General features: G+C 40.6%; 1 protein-coding gene across 1 annotated transcript in view; it reads left to right on the forward strand.

The window, feature by feature from the left end:
* The window catches only part of dusp22a (dual specificity phosphatase 22a), a 130,198-nt gene that overhangs the window by 66,127 nt on the left and 46,213 nt on the right, over positions 1-17,858 (forward strand). The window contains exons 5-6 of the mRNA XM_043706607.2: positions 6,433-6,507; positions 6,644-6,815. Of these exons, the coding sequence (XP_043562542.1) occupies positions 6,433-6,507; positions 6,644-6,815 (247 nt within the window). The remainder of the gene's footprint in view (positions 1-6,432; positions 6,508-6,643; positions 6,816-17,858) is intronic.

A 17,858-nucleotide genomic window follows, 5' to 3' on the forward strand; every position in this document is an offset into this window, starting at 1 on the left:
AGAGGAGACAGATCAGAAAAGAAGAAAGCATTTGGAGCATCGTCAGTCCAGACAGGCTTATCAGACTCCAACACACGATAGAAAATCCCCAATGTCTCAGATTGTCCAAACTTCTCTGTGCCACTATCATGAACATTCAAAGATTTTACTGACCTAAAATTCTGAAGTAAGAGATGCAGCAAATGGATCACGCACACCAATTTTATCCAACAACATTTCCCAGACTTGTTATGACATAGAAGGAGGCCATTCAGTCCACTGTATCTGTTTTGTTCACTTGCAATAATATAAACAATTTGAACTATTGACCTTCACTTAGTGCCTGCCTTGTGAATGCCTTAGCATAGCCTAGCGCTCCTTCACGCTGGAGGGTGGTGGGTGGGGAAGACAGCTGATGTTCTCTGAAGGAGACTGCAGGATGCTCTTGAGTAGCTCTGGGTCTTGAGGGCTTGGTTACAGACCATAACACATTGGCATGTGTGGAAGCAGTCTGGACTGGCTGACTGGCCATAAGGACAGTGTGGCGGAGTGGTGAAAGCTGCCATACTGAGAGAAGGCATCATAACCTTTCCACCACTGTCAGTGCCCTAGGCCGTCACCTCAGCTAGGATACCACTCCTCCCAGAATGACTGCCACCAGATTCCCAATGGACAAGGAAAGCATTCTGGGAGACTTATTAGCAATATTTTGAACAAATCCTGTTGTATACTTCATGCAGAGGCTGTGTCAGAACCCTAAGCTCATCAAAACAGTGATCTAATCGCATTGCAAGTACACTTTGCAGCTGGTGTTGCAATAGCATGGAGCATAATATTATGAACCATTCCTGAACTGCTTTTGGGTGTTGCAAATTTGCATGTGGACTGTGCTGATGGTCATTGTTGCCAGTTTTCTTATTGATGGAGTGAGTGGAGGTAGAGTAATAATGGCAACAGGAGAAGTGCAGGTAAAGGGCAGTATTTTGGTATGGCACCAATACTGTTCTGAAACTCCATAAATGAAGTGCATTGAACTGGACTGACATATATGGTAAGGTAACATACATATACAAAAGTCTTTAAGATTTGGTAGATTTTGAGGGTAGTGTAGATTCTTTTCGTGCACACTGTGGTTCAGGTAAGAGTCCTTGATTGTGGTGCTGGATCCTGGAGATGCAGAGAACTGCATTTTGACTGCTTTGCCCTGGCAATCAACAAACTGGGCCAGGGAGTCAAACGTAGTTGAACAGGGAAAAGGAAATCTTGGTGATAATGTGAAATGACTCCCAGATTGTTATTCTGCACGGGTTAAACCATCAGGTCAATGTGTGACATCAGCATTTTCAGAAAAATAAGATCCCCTGGAAGGGTTTGGACACAGTTAGCAACACTCAACCTCAATAGATTACCGGACTGCTCTGAGAACCCCTCATATCTATGCCATAACAGCAACACAGGAAGCAATGAGTTTACCTTCCCTGTGCTGCTGGGTAATCGTGTATGTGAACTCTGTGCTTGCTAATAGGCCTTTTCCAATATTTCCAAAATGAAAAGAGGGCTGACAATGTCAAGCGGACAATCTGCAATTTGAAAGTGTTACCTTTTGAAAGCTGGAGGATGGATGGAATTCGAAGAACCAACAGTTTTTGCTGAAGGTGTTTGAACTGATTCTGTTATATTGAATGCATACAGTTCTTGTTTTATATGCAGATTTCTAGAGCAGTAGACACTCATTTGATATGTTATTGGAAGCATATGAAAGAAAGTAGCAGACTTAATTGCACCACGCTTAGTGTGAGACAGAATTAAGTGCTTTTTTAAAAAACAGTTATTATGCAAATGTTCCAAAAATCCAAATTTCCAATTTACAGTGAAATTACATAAGTGACTTAAATGTTAAACTTGTGGGAACTAAATTTACATGTGTTTGAATTATGAGACATTTAGGGAATCCAGTTGCCATAGAGCTATTGTAACACTTATAGTTTTACTTTCTGATCTTGTAAGTAGAATGGAAGTGATTTGTAGCTATTGGTGACCAACTGGAAAGCACAGCCAATTGGTGGCAAGTGGTGATAACTTGCCCCAATTCTCAAATTCTGGATTAGTGGTGCTGGAAGAGCACAGCAGTTCAGGCAGCATCCAAGGAGCTTCGAAATCGACGTTTCGGGCAAAAGCCCTTCAATTCTCAAATGCCAACCGAGTTCAACTACTCCAGCAAAAAATGGTTTTCTATTTGGGTGAACCGTTTGACTTTTGTGAGCGATACTGGTTCTTGTCAGTGATCTCCAGCTTAATAATGTCCTTCCCATAACAGCGTGACCAGAACTGGACACAGTACTCCAGAAGAGGCCTCACCAATGTCCTGAACAACTTTAACATGATGTCCCAACTCTTTTACTCAAAGATCTGAACAATGAGGGCAAGCATGCTAAATGCCTTCTTAACCACTCTGTCTATATGTGATGCAGCTTCAAAGAATTATGTACCTGAACCTTTAGGTCTCTCTATTCTACAACACTAACAATGCCCTACTTTTAATTGTATAAGTCCTGCCCTTGTTTGTTCACCAAAATGCAATACTTTGCATTTGATCACCCTATTGCTGTCTTATGAAGAAAGATTCCTTAGCTGCTTGTTAGCTAGCTAACATAGAGCAGGCCTCTTATCTCTGGCCAGGACATATGTCTAGCACAGGGCCTGAAAAATAGATGGGTACTAGTGGAGCTGATACTTGGGGTGGCATGGTGGCTCAGTGGTTAGCTCTGCTGCCTCACAATGCCTGGGAACTGGGTTCAAATACCTGTCTCTGGCGACTGTGTGAAGTTTGTACGTTCTCCCCGTGTCTGCGTGGTTTCATCCAGATGTTCTGGTTTCCTCCCACAATCCAAATAAAATGTGCAGGTAAGGTGAATAGCCATGTTAAATTGCCCATAGTGTTAGGTACATTATGCAGGGGTAAATATAAGGTAGAGGAATGGCTCTGGGTGGTTTTGGGAGGGTCGGTGTGGACATGTTGGGCCAAATGGCCTGTTTCCATACTGTAGGGAATCTAATCTAATATGCTAGTGTTTCTCCATCCTCCGATTCTTTGGTGCCGTCCTCCCACCATCCCAACCAAGAGGTGTTACATTTTTCCTATGACGGAGCAATTCCCACTGGAGCTGATTTGTTTGCTTTACATGTGCTTGGAAGTGCATTGCTTCTGAATCTTTAAATATGTCATCCCTGTGACCCTTCAGTACATTGCAGTCACTGTACTGGGCATCTGGTCTGAGCTGGTGCCTAAAAGAGAAACCTTTTTAAGGTTAAAAAGACATGCCTCTGAATGAGAAAGAAACGAGGAATTCTTAAAGTGAGAACTAAAGGAGTATGTAATGTCATTTAGTAATGCATCAGGAAATGGTGAGGCAACCTCTTTAGCTACAGAATGTGAGTTGTTGCTTGTCAGTTCTCAGTTCAAAGAGGAGAGTGATTTATGCACAAAATCAAATTGTTACTTTTGGGATTTGATGGTGAGCGATACACAATTTCAAAAAGGGAAACTGTTGAGAGACTAAGTGAGTCAGTGTTTAATTCAGCTTTTAGCAAAACAAGTGGCAGATCCCCACTACTTAAATACTAAGAAGCTAAATAGCATAAGAGCTAGAGGGGAGATTGGGAGATTTGTGTTGTTGACCCATCATGATCTGGAATACACCTGCCTGAAAGGGTAATGGAAATAGTTTTAAAGCTGGTCTGGATAAATCCTTTAAGTAGAGAAAATTGCAAAGCTACTGTGAAACATGAGGGCATTGAGAATAATTAGGTAGTTCAGTAAAAGAGCTAGTATTAGCACACTGGAAAGAATGGATTGCTCCTGTGCAGTAGGAGTCTCTGGGCTGAAATGTCCCTGGCAATGTGTAGACAACTCTGAAGCCAAGCATTGTGTCGAGGGAAATTGTGAGGAACGAGTGTATAGTGGCCCCTTGGCACATTCCAGCCTCTAGAATGCCTTCCTCAGCGTGGACTTGGATCAAAGTTCATCAACTCACCCCACAGAGGTGGGCAGTATGTAAGACCATTCTTGGAGGCTATTTTCCAAAGGCAGAGACACTTCCTAAAGGAAGAGGGATATCTGTGTCTAAACTAGTTAAAACATAAACTCAACCTAAACCAAAATTACTTCTAGAGACGGGGATGGTAGAAGTGAGGAGGACAGACTTGGCAGTTGAGGAAGAAGATAAATTCTGTTACAAATGCTTTCTTACATTAATGTCACCAGTACAGTACTTTTTATTCATAGACTGAGAGGATTTATTGTAAGTATAAATTCATTCAGAAAAGTTGGACAATTCCCCAAAATGAATAATTTTCCAGAGCACGAACCTAATTTCTCTAAAAGGGTAGGCTAACAGCAGCAGAAAACTTAGTTCATTTGTATATTGTTTTGAATGGGAAAAGGAATGCCACATGAATGTACAAAATATCTTGTGTTCTTATTGCTAGCTGTACTGTCTATGCTTAGATCTTTTAAGAGCTCTTGTCAGTGGATTGCACAAATTATTTGATTCATGGTTTTCAGTAAATATTTTTGTTAGCATCATATTTCCTGAAAGGAATTATGTTCTTAATATGAAATAAAAGCTGTTTATTTTCTGTAACTAATTTTAACATGGAATCAGCGAACAGTTAGAACACAGCAGGAGGCCATTTGTCCCCTCGTGTTTCTTCTGGCACTTTTTTAAAGAGGAATTCATATTCCAATCCAACTTGTCCCAGTAGTCCTGCAACTTTTCTTTTCATCTTCAGATGCTTATCCAAATTCCTTTTTAAAACCACAATTGAATATGCCTGCATCATAATGACCAGCCGGTAAGCATTCCAGATCCTAACCACTTGCTCGGTAAACAGGTTTTTCCTCATGTTGCCATTTTATTTTACCTGTCACCTTACAGTCATCTAGAATCCTCTGCTTCTTAACTGTTCCGTCGATATGAGCAATTTCTCTGCAGCAGTTCAATAGATTCTAATGATTTTGGATGCCTCCATCTGATGTCCTCTCAACTCTCTCTTCTCTACGGTGAACAGCTCAAGCTTCTCCATTCTCTCCTTGGAAATGAAATCCTTCATCCATCCCCCCTCCCCCTCCACTCTCTCTCAGATGCCTTGCCATCCTTCCTTTTGTGTACAGAACTGAACCAGGATATTTTGACAATGAGACCACAGAAGGAACAATTGCTGAGCCCCATGGCGGGGTGAAGCAGAACTGATAACCAGTAAATGATAATGTGACTAGTTACTGTTGTATCACGGCAAAATGCCTTCCTCATACCCTGGGGTTTAGGAATCAAAAACACACTGTGTTGTGAATTGTCTATTAGCCCAGATAGTACAGTTGGGAACATGAACTCAAGATGCTTTGCATATTCATAGTAGCATAGAAAATAGGAACAGGAATAGGCCATTAAGCCATTTGTGCCTTTTTGATCAATTATGATCATGGCTGCTCATTCAACTCAGTACTCTGTTCCCACTTCTACCCAATACCCTTTGATATACCCAAGAACTATATCTAACTCCTTCTTGAAAACATTCAATGTTTTGGCATCAGCTAAGTTTTTGTGACAGTGAATTCCACAGGCTCACCACTCTCTCGGTGAAGAACATTCTCCTCATCTCAGTCCTCAATGGCTTACTCCTTATCCTTAAACTATGACCCTGGCTCTGAATTCCCCAATCATTGGAAACATCCTGCTTGCATTTAACCATAGCCAGTACTGTTAGAATTTTCTTGGTTTCAATGAGATTCCCCTTATTCTTCTAACCTCCAGTGAATATAGACCTAACTGATTCAGTCTTTCTTCATACATTAATCCTGCCATTCCAGGCATCAGTCTTGTAAACCTTCGTTGCATGTCCTCCATAGTCAGAAATGCTTTCCTCACATAAGACCAAAACTTTAAACAGTGCTCCAGCTGTCATCTCACCAAGGCTCTTTACAATTGCAGCAAGACATCCCTGGTCTTGTACTTGAATTCTCTTTCTATGAAGGTCAAAATACCACTTGCCTTTGCCACTGCCTGCTGTACTTGCAGGTATGTGCTGTTCCTTTTTCTGCTCAAAACGCAAAGCAAACTCATTATGTTTTCTTCTGTTCATAGGTTACCCTTGAGAGATGTTGGTTTTGTATGTGACAGAATTACAATTTTTGTGAAATTGTTCAAAATTAATTTGAAAACTGAGTCTGAAGCTCAATGTGAGGAAGTGTGTTTTACACCACTAATGAAAAGCCAGTGTTGCTGCTAAAAGAATGTCACATTAAGATAATCTCATGATGATAGGAAACAGAGGGAGAAGACTCTTGGCGGAAATGGACTACATATTTACGTGCTTGGCTTGTATTTTTGTCTATGAACTGTATTTAAAAATATTTTAAACGTTCAATGTAAATCATTCTCTTGTGTCTCCTAGGATCCAATACTTTAAGGAGTGCATTAAGTTTATCCATGAATGTCGAATGGAAAAAGGAGGGTGCATTGTTCACTGGTAGGTACAGCATCTTAGCAATATCAAATTCGTAAATGAATCCACATCTGTTTCTGCTTTCTTCAAGGAATCATGCTGTAAAGTGTGTTATTAAATGTCTTCTCTTTTGTCCCTCCCTCTGCCTTCCTCGGCACAGTTTAGCGGGAGTTTCACGCAGCACAACAGTAGTGGTGGCTTATCTGATGACTGTAACTGACTATGGCTGGGAAGAGTGCTTGTCTGCGGTGAAGGCTGCCCGATCGTTTGTCAGTCCAAACTTTGGCTTCCAGCAACAGCTCCAAGAGTTTGAGGCAACTCTCGTAAAAGAGGTAACTGTAGCCCAGGAGCAATGTTCTTGCATCTCTGAGTATTAGACTGAAATAACCACTGTAAATAAGTCCAATGCAATGTACAGATTGATTAATTTATGTGCAACAGAATTCAACGTATAGACATCCATTGACTGTTAATTAAATGGTATTTAATAGATGTTACTGCAGTTAGAGTCAGAAAAAAGAAATAATAAATGCTTTATTCATTTTGAAGAAACAATTTAAGGTTAGCACTGCTGCCTCACAGCGCCAGAGATCCGGGTTCAATTCCCGCCTCGGGCGACTGACTGTGTGGAGTTTGCACGTTCTCCCCGTGTCTGCGTGGGTTTCCTCCGGGTGCTCCAGTTTCCTCCCACAGTCCAAAGATGTGCAGGTCAGGTGAATTGGCCATGCTAAATTGCCCGTAGTGTTAGGTAAGGGGTAAATGTAGGGATATGGGTGGGTTGCGCTTCGGCGGGGCAGTGTGTGGACTTGTTGGGCCGAAGGGCCTGTTTCCACACTGTAAGTAATCTAATCTAATCTAATCTAATCTAATTTACTGGATGAAATCACAAAGGCTTGTAAGATTTTGAGGGAATACCTGAGGTAATAGTTGACTTTCTATGTAATTTCAAGGTTGTTTATTAAGTTTAGCATAGAACATAAGTTTCAATATGATGCATCAGTCAACTGGACAGTTGAGGGCGATTCACTGATACCTGAAGTTGAACAGATAGTTGGCACACAGGATACTGAACTTAGTCATTTGTGATGGATCCTTTGGTGATCCTCCATATTTCTGGGTACACCTTCCATCTGAAGAAGCTATGTTCCCGATGAGGACATGTTAGTATATTTTATTTCCCCCAGGGGCTGTTAGTTCACATTATGTCAATCATTTGTTTGAACCTTTCCAACCTGGCTACTTAGAATTGCTTATGCCTTTCTAAAGAGAGAAAAATCAATGTGTGCCAGCTAACTCCATAAGAATTCTTTATTATCTCCAAAATATTATTTACTAAGAATCCTTAATTCTGACAGGATCAGTTTGTTTTCCTTCCTAAAATGCTGGAAGTTGTATGATACACCGATTCTTCATTTTCTAATTCATCGTTGCAATCAGCTTCTGTCAGTCTCCAGAATATCCAGACATGACGTGAGATAAAGACCATTGGAGAAGCGTGTGCCTTAGGTATTAAGCACATTTTTGGGAATTCTCTTAGAAAAGACACAAAAGCAAGGTGCATTGCAGGTTTATTGGTAGGTTAAGAAGTATGTCAGATTCCATGATATTATCACTGAGGAATAGATACAGAGCAAGCTCTCTTTGCATAAATATAAATTGATACATTAAAGGGTAACATTTAGCAATGCTGTACAGAGGAACATCGAATCCGTGGGGTTAGGCAGCAACATAGGCCACTTTCTGGACAGCATGTCTCATTAATTTAGAAATCGCTGGAGAAACGCAGCAGGTCTAGAAGTATCTGTAGAGAGAAACCACAGTCATCATTTTGGGCCCAGTGACTCTTCTTTTCGGTTTTTGTTGAGTTTTTGCAGCATTTTCTATTTTTGTTACTGATTTCTGTAGTTCTTTGAGTTTTTTTTTGTCTCATTCTATCATTACATTTGTCCTGATTTACATCTGCTTGGTGCTGCTCAGAGTGGGGCTATACAAACAAATCCTTCTCCATTTCATGCAGGATAAATGTAAAACTAAGTCAGTAGAAAGTAGAAGATGGCTATCTGGATTTCCAGTGTTTAGTTTTCTGTCGATGGCTCATGCGTTTGGGTTCCTTTGAGTATTAAAGTGTTAATTAGACCAGAAAACCAATGTTTGGATTTTGTAAATGACTGCTTCCTGTGACTTATTCAACCTTGAGACAGGATTGCCAGAGAAAGCATCAATATTCATTTTTCTTATGTGCGCATTACCTGCATTCTGCATTCCAGACTTTCTGCATTGAAGGCTAATGGAACATAGTTAAGTTTTTAATTGAAAGATCAGAGAGGGGAAGAAAAACTGAGCCAGGAAATGTGGAAAGAAATGATGGTCTCGAGTGGAATGAGAATAGAGTGAATGGTGAATGTGTTTCAATGTTGGTAAATGGATTCTAGCTGTACTGTCTGCAATTGAATGGGATTTTTTAAAGAAAGGGACATTTACCACTGTAATTGTATCATTGTCAACCTTGGTCACTATCCTTAGTATTTAACTTTTGTAGCTAAGTGTAAATCTTAATCCAATGCATACATAATGTGATCCTCATCTTCTGGAGAGAAATATTGTATGGTGTAGCAATCCAAGATGGTGGGATTCTAAAAAGCTGGTTGAGTGGGAAAATGTGTAGACATAGCTTCTAGTTCATGATGAATGTGATTCCAAATGCAGGAGGTGTACTACAATCATTGCTTATTAAACTGCTGTATAAATTACATCACATTGATGAAGAATGTTATGGTATGTTAGTATTTTATTACACTAAGGTGTCTGATTACAATTATGAGGATGACCTTGAGAATCTACAGCTTTTTAATGAGTGCTGAGAGAATAAGAAGTACATGGCAGAGGTTGTCAAAATTATTCAAGCTACAGGATGCTGGCCAGGATGTGGAATTCTCTGTTGCAAACTGGTGATGGAAAGCCACTTTGTAAAGGGAAATGTTTGAAAAGGGACTTAGAAGATTGATTGAAGAAGGGAAATGTTAAAATATACAGGGAGAGAGCTGAATTTAGGATATAGAATAAAGGATTCTTGGAGCAGGTGCAAAACATCATGCATCAAATAACCTTTCTCTACATCCTAACATTCTCAGGTTTTGGAATGGTTTCTTTGTTATTGGGTTATGAGGTAGAGCGAATATTGTGGATCATCTGTGAAAAGCAACTGTCCAGGTTTGAACAGGAAAAATACAGGATGTAAAAGTATTTTGCTTTGACTACCATTGGTCATCAGAAACCAGTATTAAACACTTTCCCACATATGATGAAGTCGGTAGGACAGAGACGACCTTAGCAGAGTTCTGTATGTGATCTATGGAAGGAGTTGGCTGCATTGTTTCTTTGGCTGCATAAGCTTTCCCCATCCATGTCAGAAAAAAAAAATCTCAACCAAGAGTTCTGAGCATCAGTGGATCAATACCTTACTTGATCTGCTATTACCTCACACCATTGTGCTAACCCTCCCCCAACGCTGAAAATGTCCAAATTGTGTTTTTTTTTCGTTGTGGGAATGGAAATTCAGATCCTTTACACATAGTAAGTTATGAATGCCAAAATAAGCAGCAGCAGAATTGAAACTAACGCAAGGGTTAGCAGGTGCTCTCGACTGACAATAATAGCAAACATCTTGGGCAGAACTTGATTAACACTCTGTTAGATTGCAGGGTTGTGAAGTAAGACAGAAAAATAAAGGAAAAACTTTTTAAGATATATATGGCAGTAATTTACACAGTCAGATAAGAATGTATTGAGTTGAAATAGAGAATGTGTTCAGAGAAAACCATTATGTGTTTCTGTTGGGCAATAGCTGTTTCAACACAACAGGCTAGATGTGGTTCCTTTCTCAAATTATGAATGATCTTCAGATAAGTTAGTGAAGTCCATTTAAGATCCAACATTAATGACAGAGATCTTAATGACTCTCTGAACTATTTTATGTGTCATTGTGAAAGATTGATGGAATGCAGACAAGGTTAGTATACTGATCTGAACAGAGCTTTAGAAAGTATTTAACATCATAAGATCACAAGAAATAGGAGCAGGACCTGGACCATTCGGCCCCCAATCCTGTTCTGCCATTTAGTAGGATCATGGCTGATCTGACATTCACACATCCACTTTCCTGCCCTTTGCCCTGTAACCCTTGATTCCTCTCCTGACCAAGTATTTATCTATCTCAGCCTAAAACATACACAAGGAGTATACCAACTAGGTAAAAACAATGACTGCAGATGCTGGAAACCAGATTCTGATGAAGGGCTTTTGCCCAAAATGTTGATTGTACTGCTCCTCCGATGCCGCCTGGACTGCTGTGCTTTTCCAGCACCTTTAATCGAGAAACAAGGAGTATATCCCATAGCTCTCTGTGGCATGGAGCTTCAGAGACTTGCAACCTTCTGAGAGTAGAAATTCCTCCTCATTTCAATCTTAAATTGGCACCCTTTCATTCTGAGACTTGGCCCTCTGGTCTTAGACTCTCCCATGAGGCAAAACATCATCTCAGCATTTACCTGTAAAGTCCCTTCAGAATCCTTGTTTCAATGAGATCACTTCTCATTCTTCTAAACACCATGAGTAGAGGCCCAAACTGTTTAACCTTTGCTCACAAGACAATCCCTCCATACCAGGGATCTTCCTAGTGAAAATTCTCTGAACTGCCTCCAATTAAATATTTTCTTAAATAAGGAACCTAAAACGGCTCATATACTCCAGATGTGGCTTCACCACCACCTTGTTCAGTTGCATTAAGAGTTCCCTATCCTCACTCTCCAACCCCCTTGAAATAGGGGCCAACAGTCTATTTGCCTTCTTGATAACCTACCTCAACTATGTGCTAACTTTCTGTGTTTTATGCACAAGTGCCTCCAAGTCATTTTGCATTGCAATTTTCTGCAGTTTTTCGCCATTTAAATAATGTTCTGTACATTTGTTCTTCCTTCAAAATGAACAACTTGGCAATTCCCCACTTTATATTTCATTTGCCAACGTGTTTGCCCACTTACATAACCTATCAATATCTCTCTCTAAACTCTTTGTCTCCCTCTCACAACCTGGCTTTCCATCTGTTTTTGTGTTGTGTACAAATTTGGCTACAATACATTCACTTGCTGCCTCCAAGTCATTAATAGTTGGGAGGTCATATTGCGGCTGTACAGGACATTTGGAATATTACATGCAATTCTGGTCTCCTTCCTATCGGAAAGATGTTGTGAAACTTGAAAGGGTTCAGAAAAGATTTACAAGGATGTTGCCAGGGTTGGAGGATTAGAGTTACAGGGAGAGGCTGAACAGGCTGAGGGGTGACCTTATGGAGGTTTACAAAATTATGAGGGGCATGATAGGATAAATAGACAAAGTTTTTTCCCTGGGGTCGGGGAGTCCAGAACTAGAGGGCATAGGTTTAGGGTGAGAGGGGAAAGATATAAAAGAAACCTAAGGGGCAACTTTTTCACGCAGAGGGTGGTATGTGTATGGAATGAGCTGCCAGAGGATGTGATGGAGGCTGGTACAATTGTAACATTTAAGAGGCATTTGGATGGGTATATGAATAGGAAGGGTATGGAGGGATATGGGCTGAGTGCTGGCAGGTGGGACTAGATTGGGTTGGGATATCTGGTCGGCAGGGTTGGACAGAAGGGTTTGTTTCCATGCTGTGAATCTCTATGACTCTATGACTCTATATATTGCAAACAGTTGGTTCCAGCACTGATTTCTGTGGAACTCCACAGGTCACCAACCTGAAAAAGAATCTCTTATTCCTACTGTTTTCCACTCATGAGCCAAATCTCTGTCTATGCCAATATACTACGTCCAACACCATGGCCTCTAAGCTCACTTAACATTTTGTGAGCTACCTTGTCGCATACCTTGGAAGTACAAATATAACACATCTACTTGTTCCCCTCTATCCACTTTGGTTGAAACTTCCTCAAAAATCTCTAATAAATTAGTAAGACATAATTTTCCTTCCATGAAGCCATGCTAGCTCTGCTTGATTATATTATGATTTTCTAAATGTACTGCTATTACTTCCTTAAGAATTGATTGCAATACTTTGCCCACAATAGATGTTAGGTTAATCAGCCCATAGTTACCTTCTTTTTGCCTCCCTCCATTTTAGAATAGGAATTTCACACTATCAGCTTTCCAATCCTCTGGCGCTTATCCATAATCCAATAATTTTTGGAAAACTCCAATGAATGCATCCGCTATATCTGTTGCTACCTCTTTTAGGATTCTAGATTGCGATCTATTAGAGCCAAAAGACTGTCTTTAGCCCCCTAGCATCATCTAATAATATTTCTCTTGTGATGGTGATAGTACTTAATTCCTTTCCTGGTTTCTTTAGTATTAATGCAATGTTTGAAGAACCTTTCACTGTAACGACTGATACACAATATCTATTTAACTCCTTTGCTATTTCCTTGTTGTCCAAAACTGTCTCCCTAGATTCATTTTCTCAGAGGCCTCTCTCTTCCTTTTTATATATTTAAAGAAGCCTGTATTATCAGTTTTTATATTTCTCGCTAATTTTCTCATAGTTTATTTTCTCTTTCCTTTGTTATCATTTCAGTCCTCCTTTTCTGGAGTCTTTGGGGCTTCCACTGACGTTGGCTCCTTATCTGCTTTCTGTTTCAACTTAATATTCTCCTTAACTTATTTGCTTTGCCATGGTTGGTTTATTCCTCTCTTAGAATCTTTCCTCCTTACTGGGATGTATTTTTGCTGAGAATCATGAATTACCTCTTTAGGTGTATACCATTGCTTGTTTACTGACATTACTGCTAATCTGTCCAGCTCACTTTAGCTAACTCTAACCTCATTTCATTGTAATGCCCTTTATTTTAGTTAAACACAGTTGTTCCCAACTCAACTTTCTCACTCTCAAACTGAATGTTAAATTCCATCATGTAATGATCACTGCTTCCTAGGGAATCTTTTACTCGGAGGTCATTTATTAAATTTGTCTTATTACTCAGATCCAAGATAGGCTGCTGCCTAGTTCTATGATATACAGTATTACTATAGGAAACTATCCTTAATACACTCTATGAACACATTGTCATAGCTACACTTTCCAATTTGATTGACACAATCAACATGAAGATTGAAATTGCCCATAATTATTGCTCTATTCTTTGTATTGCTCATATTATTTGTTGAATTACATCCTCTCCCATGGCATGGCTACTGTTTGGGAAGGTCGGTACCCTACTCTTACCAACATCTTCTTTTCTGTGCTGTTTATTGCCTCTGCCCAAGTGTACTGTATATTATTCAAGTTTAGGTAATCTCTCACAACTGTCCTCATTTCATTTCTTATTAACAGTGCTTCCTCACCACTTTTTCATCTCTCCTGTCTCTCGAGAAGGCCAAATATGCCTGAACTTAAAAGTTCCCAATTTTGATTTCCTTGTAACCATGTTTCCATAATGACTATGAGATCATATTCATTCACCTTGATTTGCACCATCAGTTCATCTAACTTATTCTGAGTGCTTTGTGCATTAGGAGACAACATCTTTAAGTTTCTTCTGATATCAAATTTCCTGATACTCCTATGGTTCTTTGGTACAATATGACATTCACACAATCTGTCCCTTCCTCTATTTTTTGGTCACAATCAATCCCCTCATTAACCTGTAATCCTACCTGCTTCTTTAACTTTGATTTAATAATTTTCTGCGCAATTGAACCCACCATCCCACTATTTAGTTTAAAGCTATTTCAACAGCCGTAATAATGCAATTCACCAGGACTCTGGTCCCAGCATGGTTCAGGTGGAGCCTGTCCTATTGGAACAGCTTCCCACTTCCCCAGTATGGTGCTAATATTCCAAGTTATGAATTTGAACCTGTTTCTCCTGCATCAATCTTTGAGCCACACGTTTTACTTCTTTAATCTTGTTGATGCTGTGCCAATTTGGTTGCAGCTCATGTAATAATCTGGAGATTCTTTCCTTTTTTGCTTCTGCTTTTTAATTTAGCCCCTGGCTGCTCATATTCCCCCAGCAGACTCCCACTGATAGAAAACTACATGAATGTGCAAGTTGACAGTCCATGAATGGAATATTTGAAGCCTTGCTTTTACACTGTAAGGTATAGTGCATGGCATATGATCACAGCTGATGAGTTGGATAACTGAGATGAATGTGAGCAAGTATATATCTGATTTTAATCACAGTTAGGTTCCTTAAAATACAACATATAGCTCCTTTGTTCATGACTGATTTTCGGAACAACTTATAAACTGCACAGTGACTCAGTGGTTAGCAGTGCTGAATCACAGCGCGAGGGACCTGGGTTCGATTCCAGCCTTGGGCGACTGTTTGTGTGGAGTTTGCACATCCTCTCTGTGTCTATGTAGGTTTCCTCCGGGTACTCCGGTTTCCTCCCACACTCCAAAGATGGGCAGGTTAGGTGAATTGGCCATGCTCAGTTGCCCATAGTGTTCAGAAATGTGCAGGTTAGGTGCATTAGTTAGGGGAAAAGTAGAGCAATAGGTGGGGGAATCAGTCTGGTTGGATTACTCTTTGAAGGATCGGTGTGGACTTGTTGGGCCAAATGGCCTGTTTCCACACTACAGTGATTATATGATGATGAACTTCAAAGAAAGGCAAAAGGCATTGCCTGAGATTGAACAAAGGTAGGTTGGTCAAATACTTATTCTAGATGCTGCTATTGTATGGAGTATTACTATAGTCATCCCTCTTGGTTCATAAAAGTGGTTCCTGTGCAGTTGCTTCAACAGCACAAGATCTCAGTGCTCCTCCAGTTCAAACCTTTTGCCCTTGGCCAATTTCCATCTCTCCAGCCTTCAGTTACCAATGTCCTCCAGAGTACACTTCCTAAACCTTGCTCTTCCCTCTAGCTCCATACGGTGCTCCTTAAAACTTACCTCTTTGACAAAACATTTGGTCACAAGCCCAAAACTCCCTGCATGTAGCTCAGTGTCAGAATTTTCATTGAATCACAGAATTATTAGAATTCAGAAGTAGGTGATTGAGTCTGTTGTGTTTGCACTGGATCTCAGAGTGTTTTGACTTTGTGCCAATTTGTCGCCTTGTTCCCAGAATGCTGCATCGTGTTTCTGTTAAATAATCATCGAATGCCCTTTTGAATGCCTCAGTTGGACCTGCTTCCTCCGCACTCCGAAGCAGTGCATTTTAGGCTCTAACTTGGAAGCTCTGTGAAATTTTTATTTTCCCATCTCACATTTTGCTTCTTTTGAAAAATAAAGCTTTAAAACTGCATCTTTTGTTTCTCAATTCATTCACCAGCAGGAACAGTTTCTCCCTATCTACTCTGTCCAGCCCCCTCATGGTTTTGAAACCTTCTATTACATCTCCTCTCAGCTGTCTCCTCTTCAAGAAAAGCTGTTCCAATTTCTCCAATCAGTCCTCATAACTAGAGTTCCTCATCCCTGGTACCACTCTTGTAAATTTCCTCTTTTGTTTGTTAATGCCAATGGGAAGTATTTTCATACATTTTGCTGTGTTGAAGATGCCATCTGAACCATTTTCTAAAGGAGTTAACGAGTCAATAGGCTGAAGAACAGCAGACCCGAGGTGATGTCCAAAGCCTATGCGACGTTGGTAACTGCAGTTTTCTATGAGGCAAATCTGTGTTGGTTTGCTCAGTTTTTACATGGAATCAGCAAGTATTCCAGGTTGCTTCAGATTTATTAATGCAATTACCATGTGCCTAAATATGTCAACTAGTAGAACCTCCGCAAGGATTGTAAAGGATTCTCTCATCTTCATAACAGACTGAACTGTCAGTCAAACACAGTCACCAACTAAAGACCCTAAGGCTTTATAGGTGTAAAAGAATCCTATGTTTGCACTGGAGAACACTTGCTTTAGACCAGTGCAGTTCTGTAAGGTCACAATGAAGGTATCTGCCACCTAACTTAACGTGACTGATATATTGGCATCCGGTATGTGCACAGTGATGTTGAGTGTATGCATGAACTCAGTTTTATACCTATGACAGCTCACAGTGACTTGCAACAGCACTGGAATGTAGAAGAATGAGGGAAGGTCTCATAGAAACATGTAAAATCCTGATGGGACTTGACAGGCTAGATGCGGGAAGCATGTTCCCAGTGATGGGGAAATTCAGAACTAGGGGGTCACAGTCTAAGAATAAGGGATAAGCCACTTAGGAATGAGCTGAGGAAGAATTTCTTCACTTAGAGAGATGTGAACTTGTGGAATTCTCTCTCACAGAAAGCTGTTGGGGCCAGTTCATTAGATATATTCAAGAGAGAGCTGGACGTGGCCCTTGCGGCTAAAGGGAATCAAGGGATATGGGGGGGCAGTGGGAATGGGATACTTGAGATTGGATGATCAGCCATGATCATAATGAATGGTGGTGCAGGTTTGAAGGGCCGAATAGCCTATTCCAGCACCTACTTTCTATGTTTCTATTGCCTGCCTTCATACTTGAGGTGAACTCCTCCAATCTCCTTCTTAGCAATCTGTGCTAATCCCACTTTGAATGCTTGGCTGCGCATTGCACATCAGGCTGTTGATGCTGAATGATGCCTCTCATTATTAAGGCACAGCATTGTGACCAATTGGGCAGAATGTGGACAGGGCTGTGCCCTTTGACACCAATTCTCCACCGCTGACCCTGACCCCAGTGTGAGCTCTCCCTCGTTTGAGCAGTGTGAGTTGCAAAGGAAAAACCTACCCATGTGTGCCTGCTGATGTGTGTGTGTCTGAACTGGTGCATAGTCTGAATGGATCTTGTCACGATGCCACAATCAAGAGGACTCTGCTGCCCTGGAGAATTGTTGTTGATGATCTCCATTGAATTCTGATGCATGTGTGAAGACTCTGCAAGACAGGCAAGACATGAATTAGTCCTGGCAAAATAAAAATATGCCAGAAGTTAAACCCCATGATGAAGATGATCAGATTGCATTCATTGTTGCAATTAAATCAATCTGACCGAGTACAGTGATATATAATTGTGTCATCAGGAAGGAGAGGAGAGATGTATAGACATAATGACGTATGTTCAGCTGTTAGGCCGCATTCATTGAAGAGGGTGATTTACAGTGAGAGAGACCTGACATTGCATAAGGATCAGGGTGAGTGGGAGCGTGGTGTGGATAGACTGTGATTAATGAGAAAGCGTACAGAATGAATGGATGGATGAATGTGCAGGTAAGTGGAGATGAGGAGTGATGTGATTGAATAGGCTTGACAAGGCTGTTTGTGGTGTGATGACTACAGGAGGATGTAGGAGAATATGCAACAGTGCTTACCTGTCCTGACCAGCTTAGGCTGCTATAGTGCTAAATTCAGGGGTGTGGCATGATACCCCCAC

Source organism: Chiloscyllium plagiosum, unplaced genomic scaffold (assembly GCF_037043375.1).
Source record: "Chiloscyllium plagiosum isolate Xiang-an unplaced genomic scaffold, Cpla_swu_hap1 HiC_scaffold_17, whole genome shotgun sequence".
NCBI lineage: Eukaryota > Metazoa > Chordata > Chondrichthyes > Orectolobiformes > Hemiscylliidae > Chiloscyllium > Chiloscyllium plagiosum.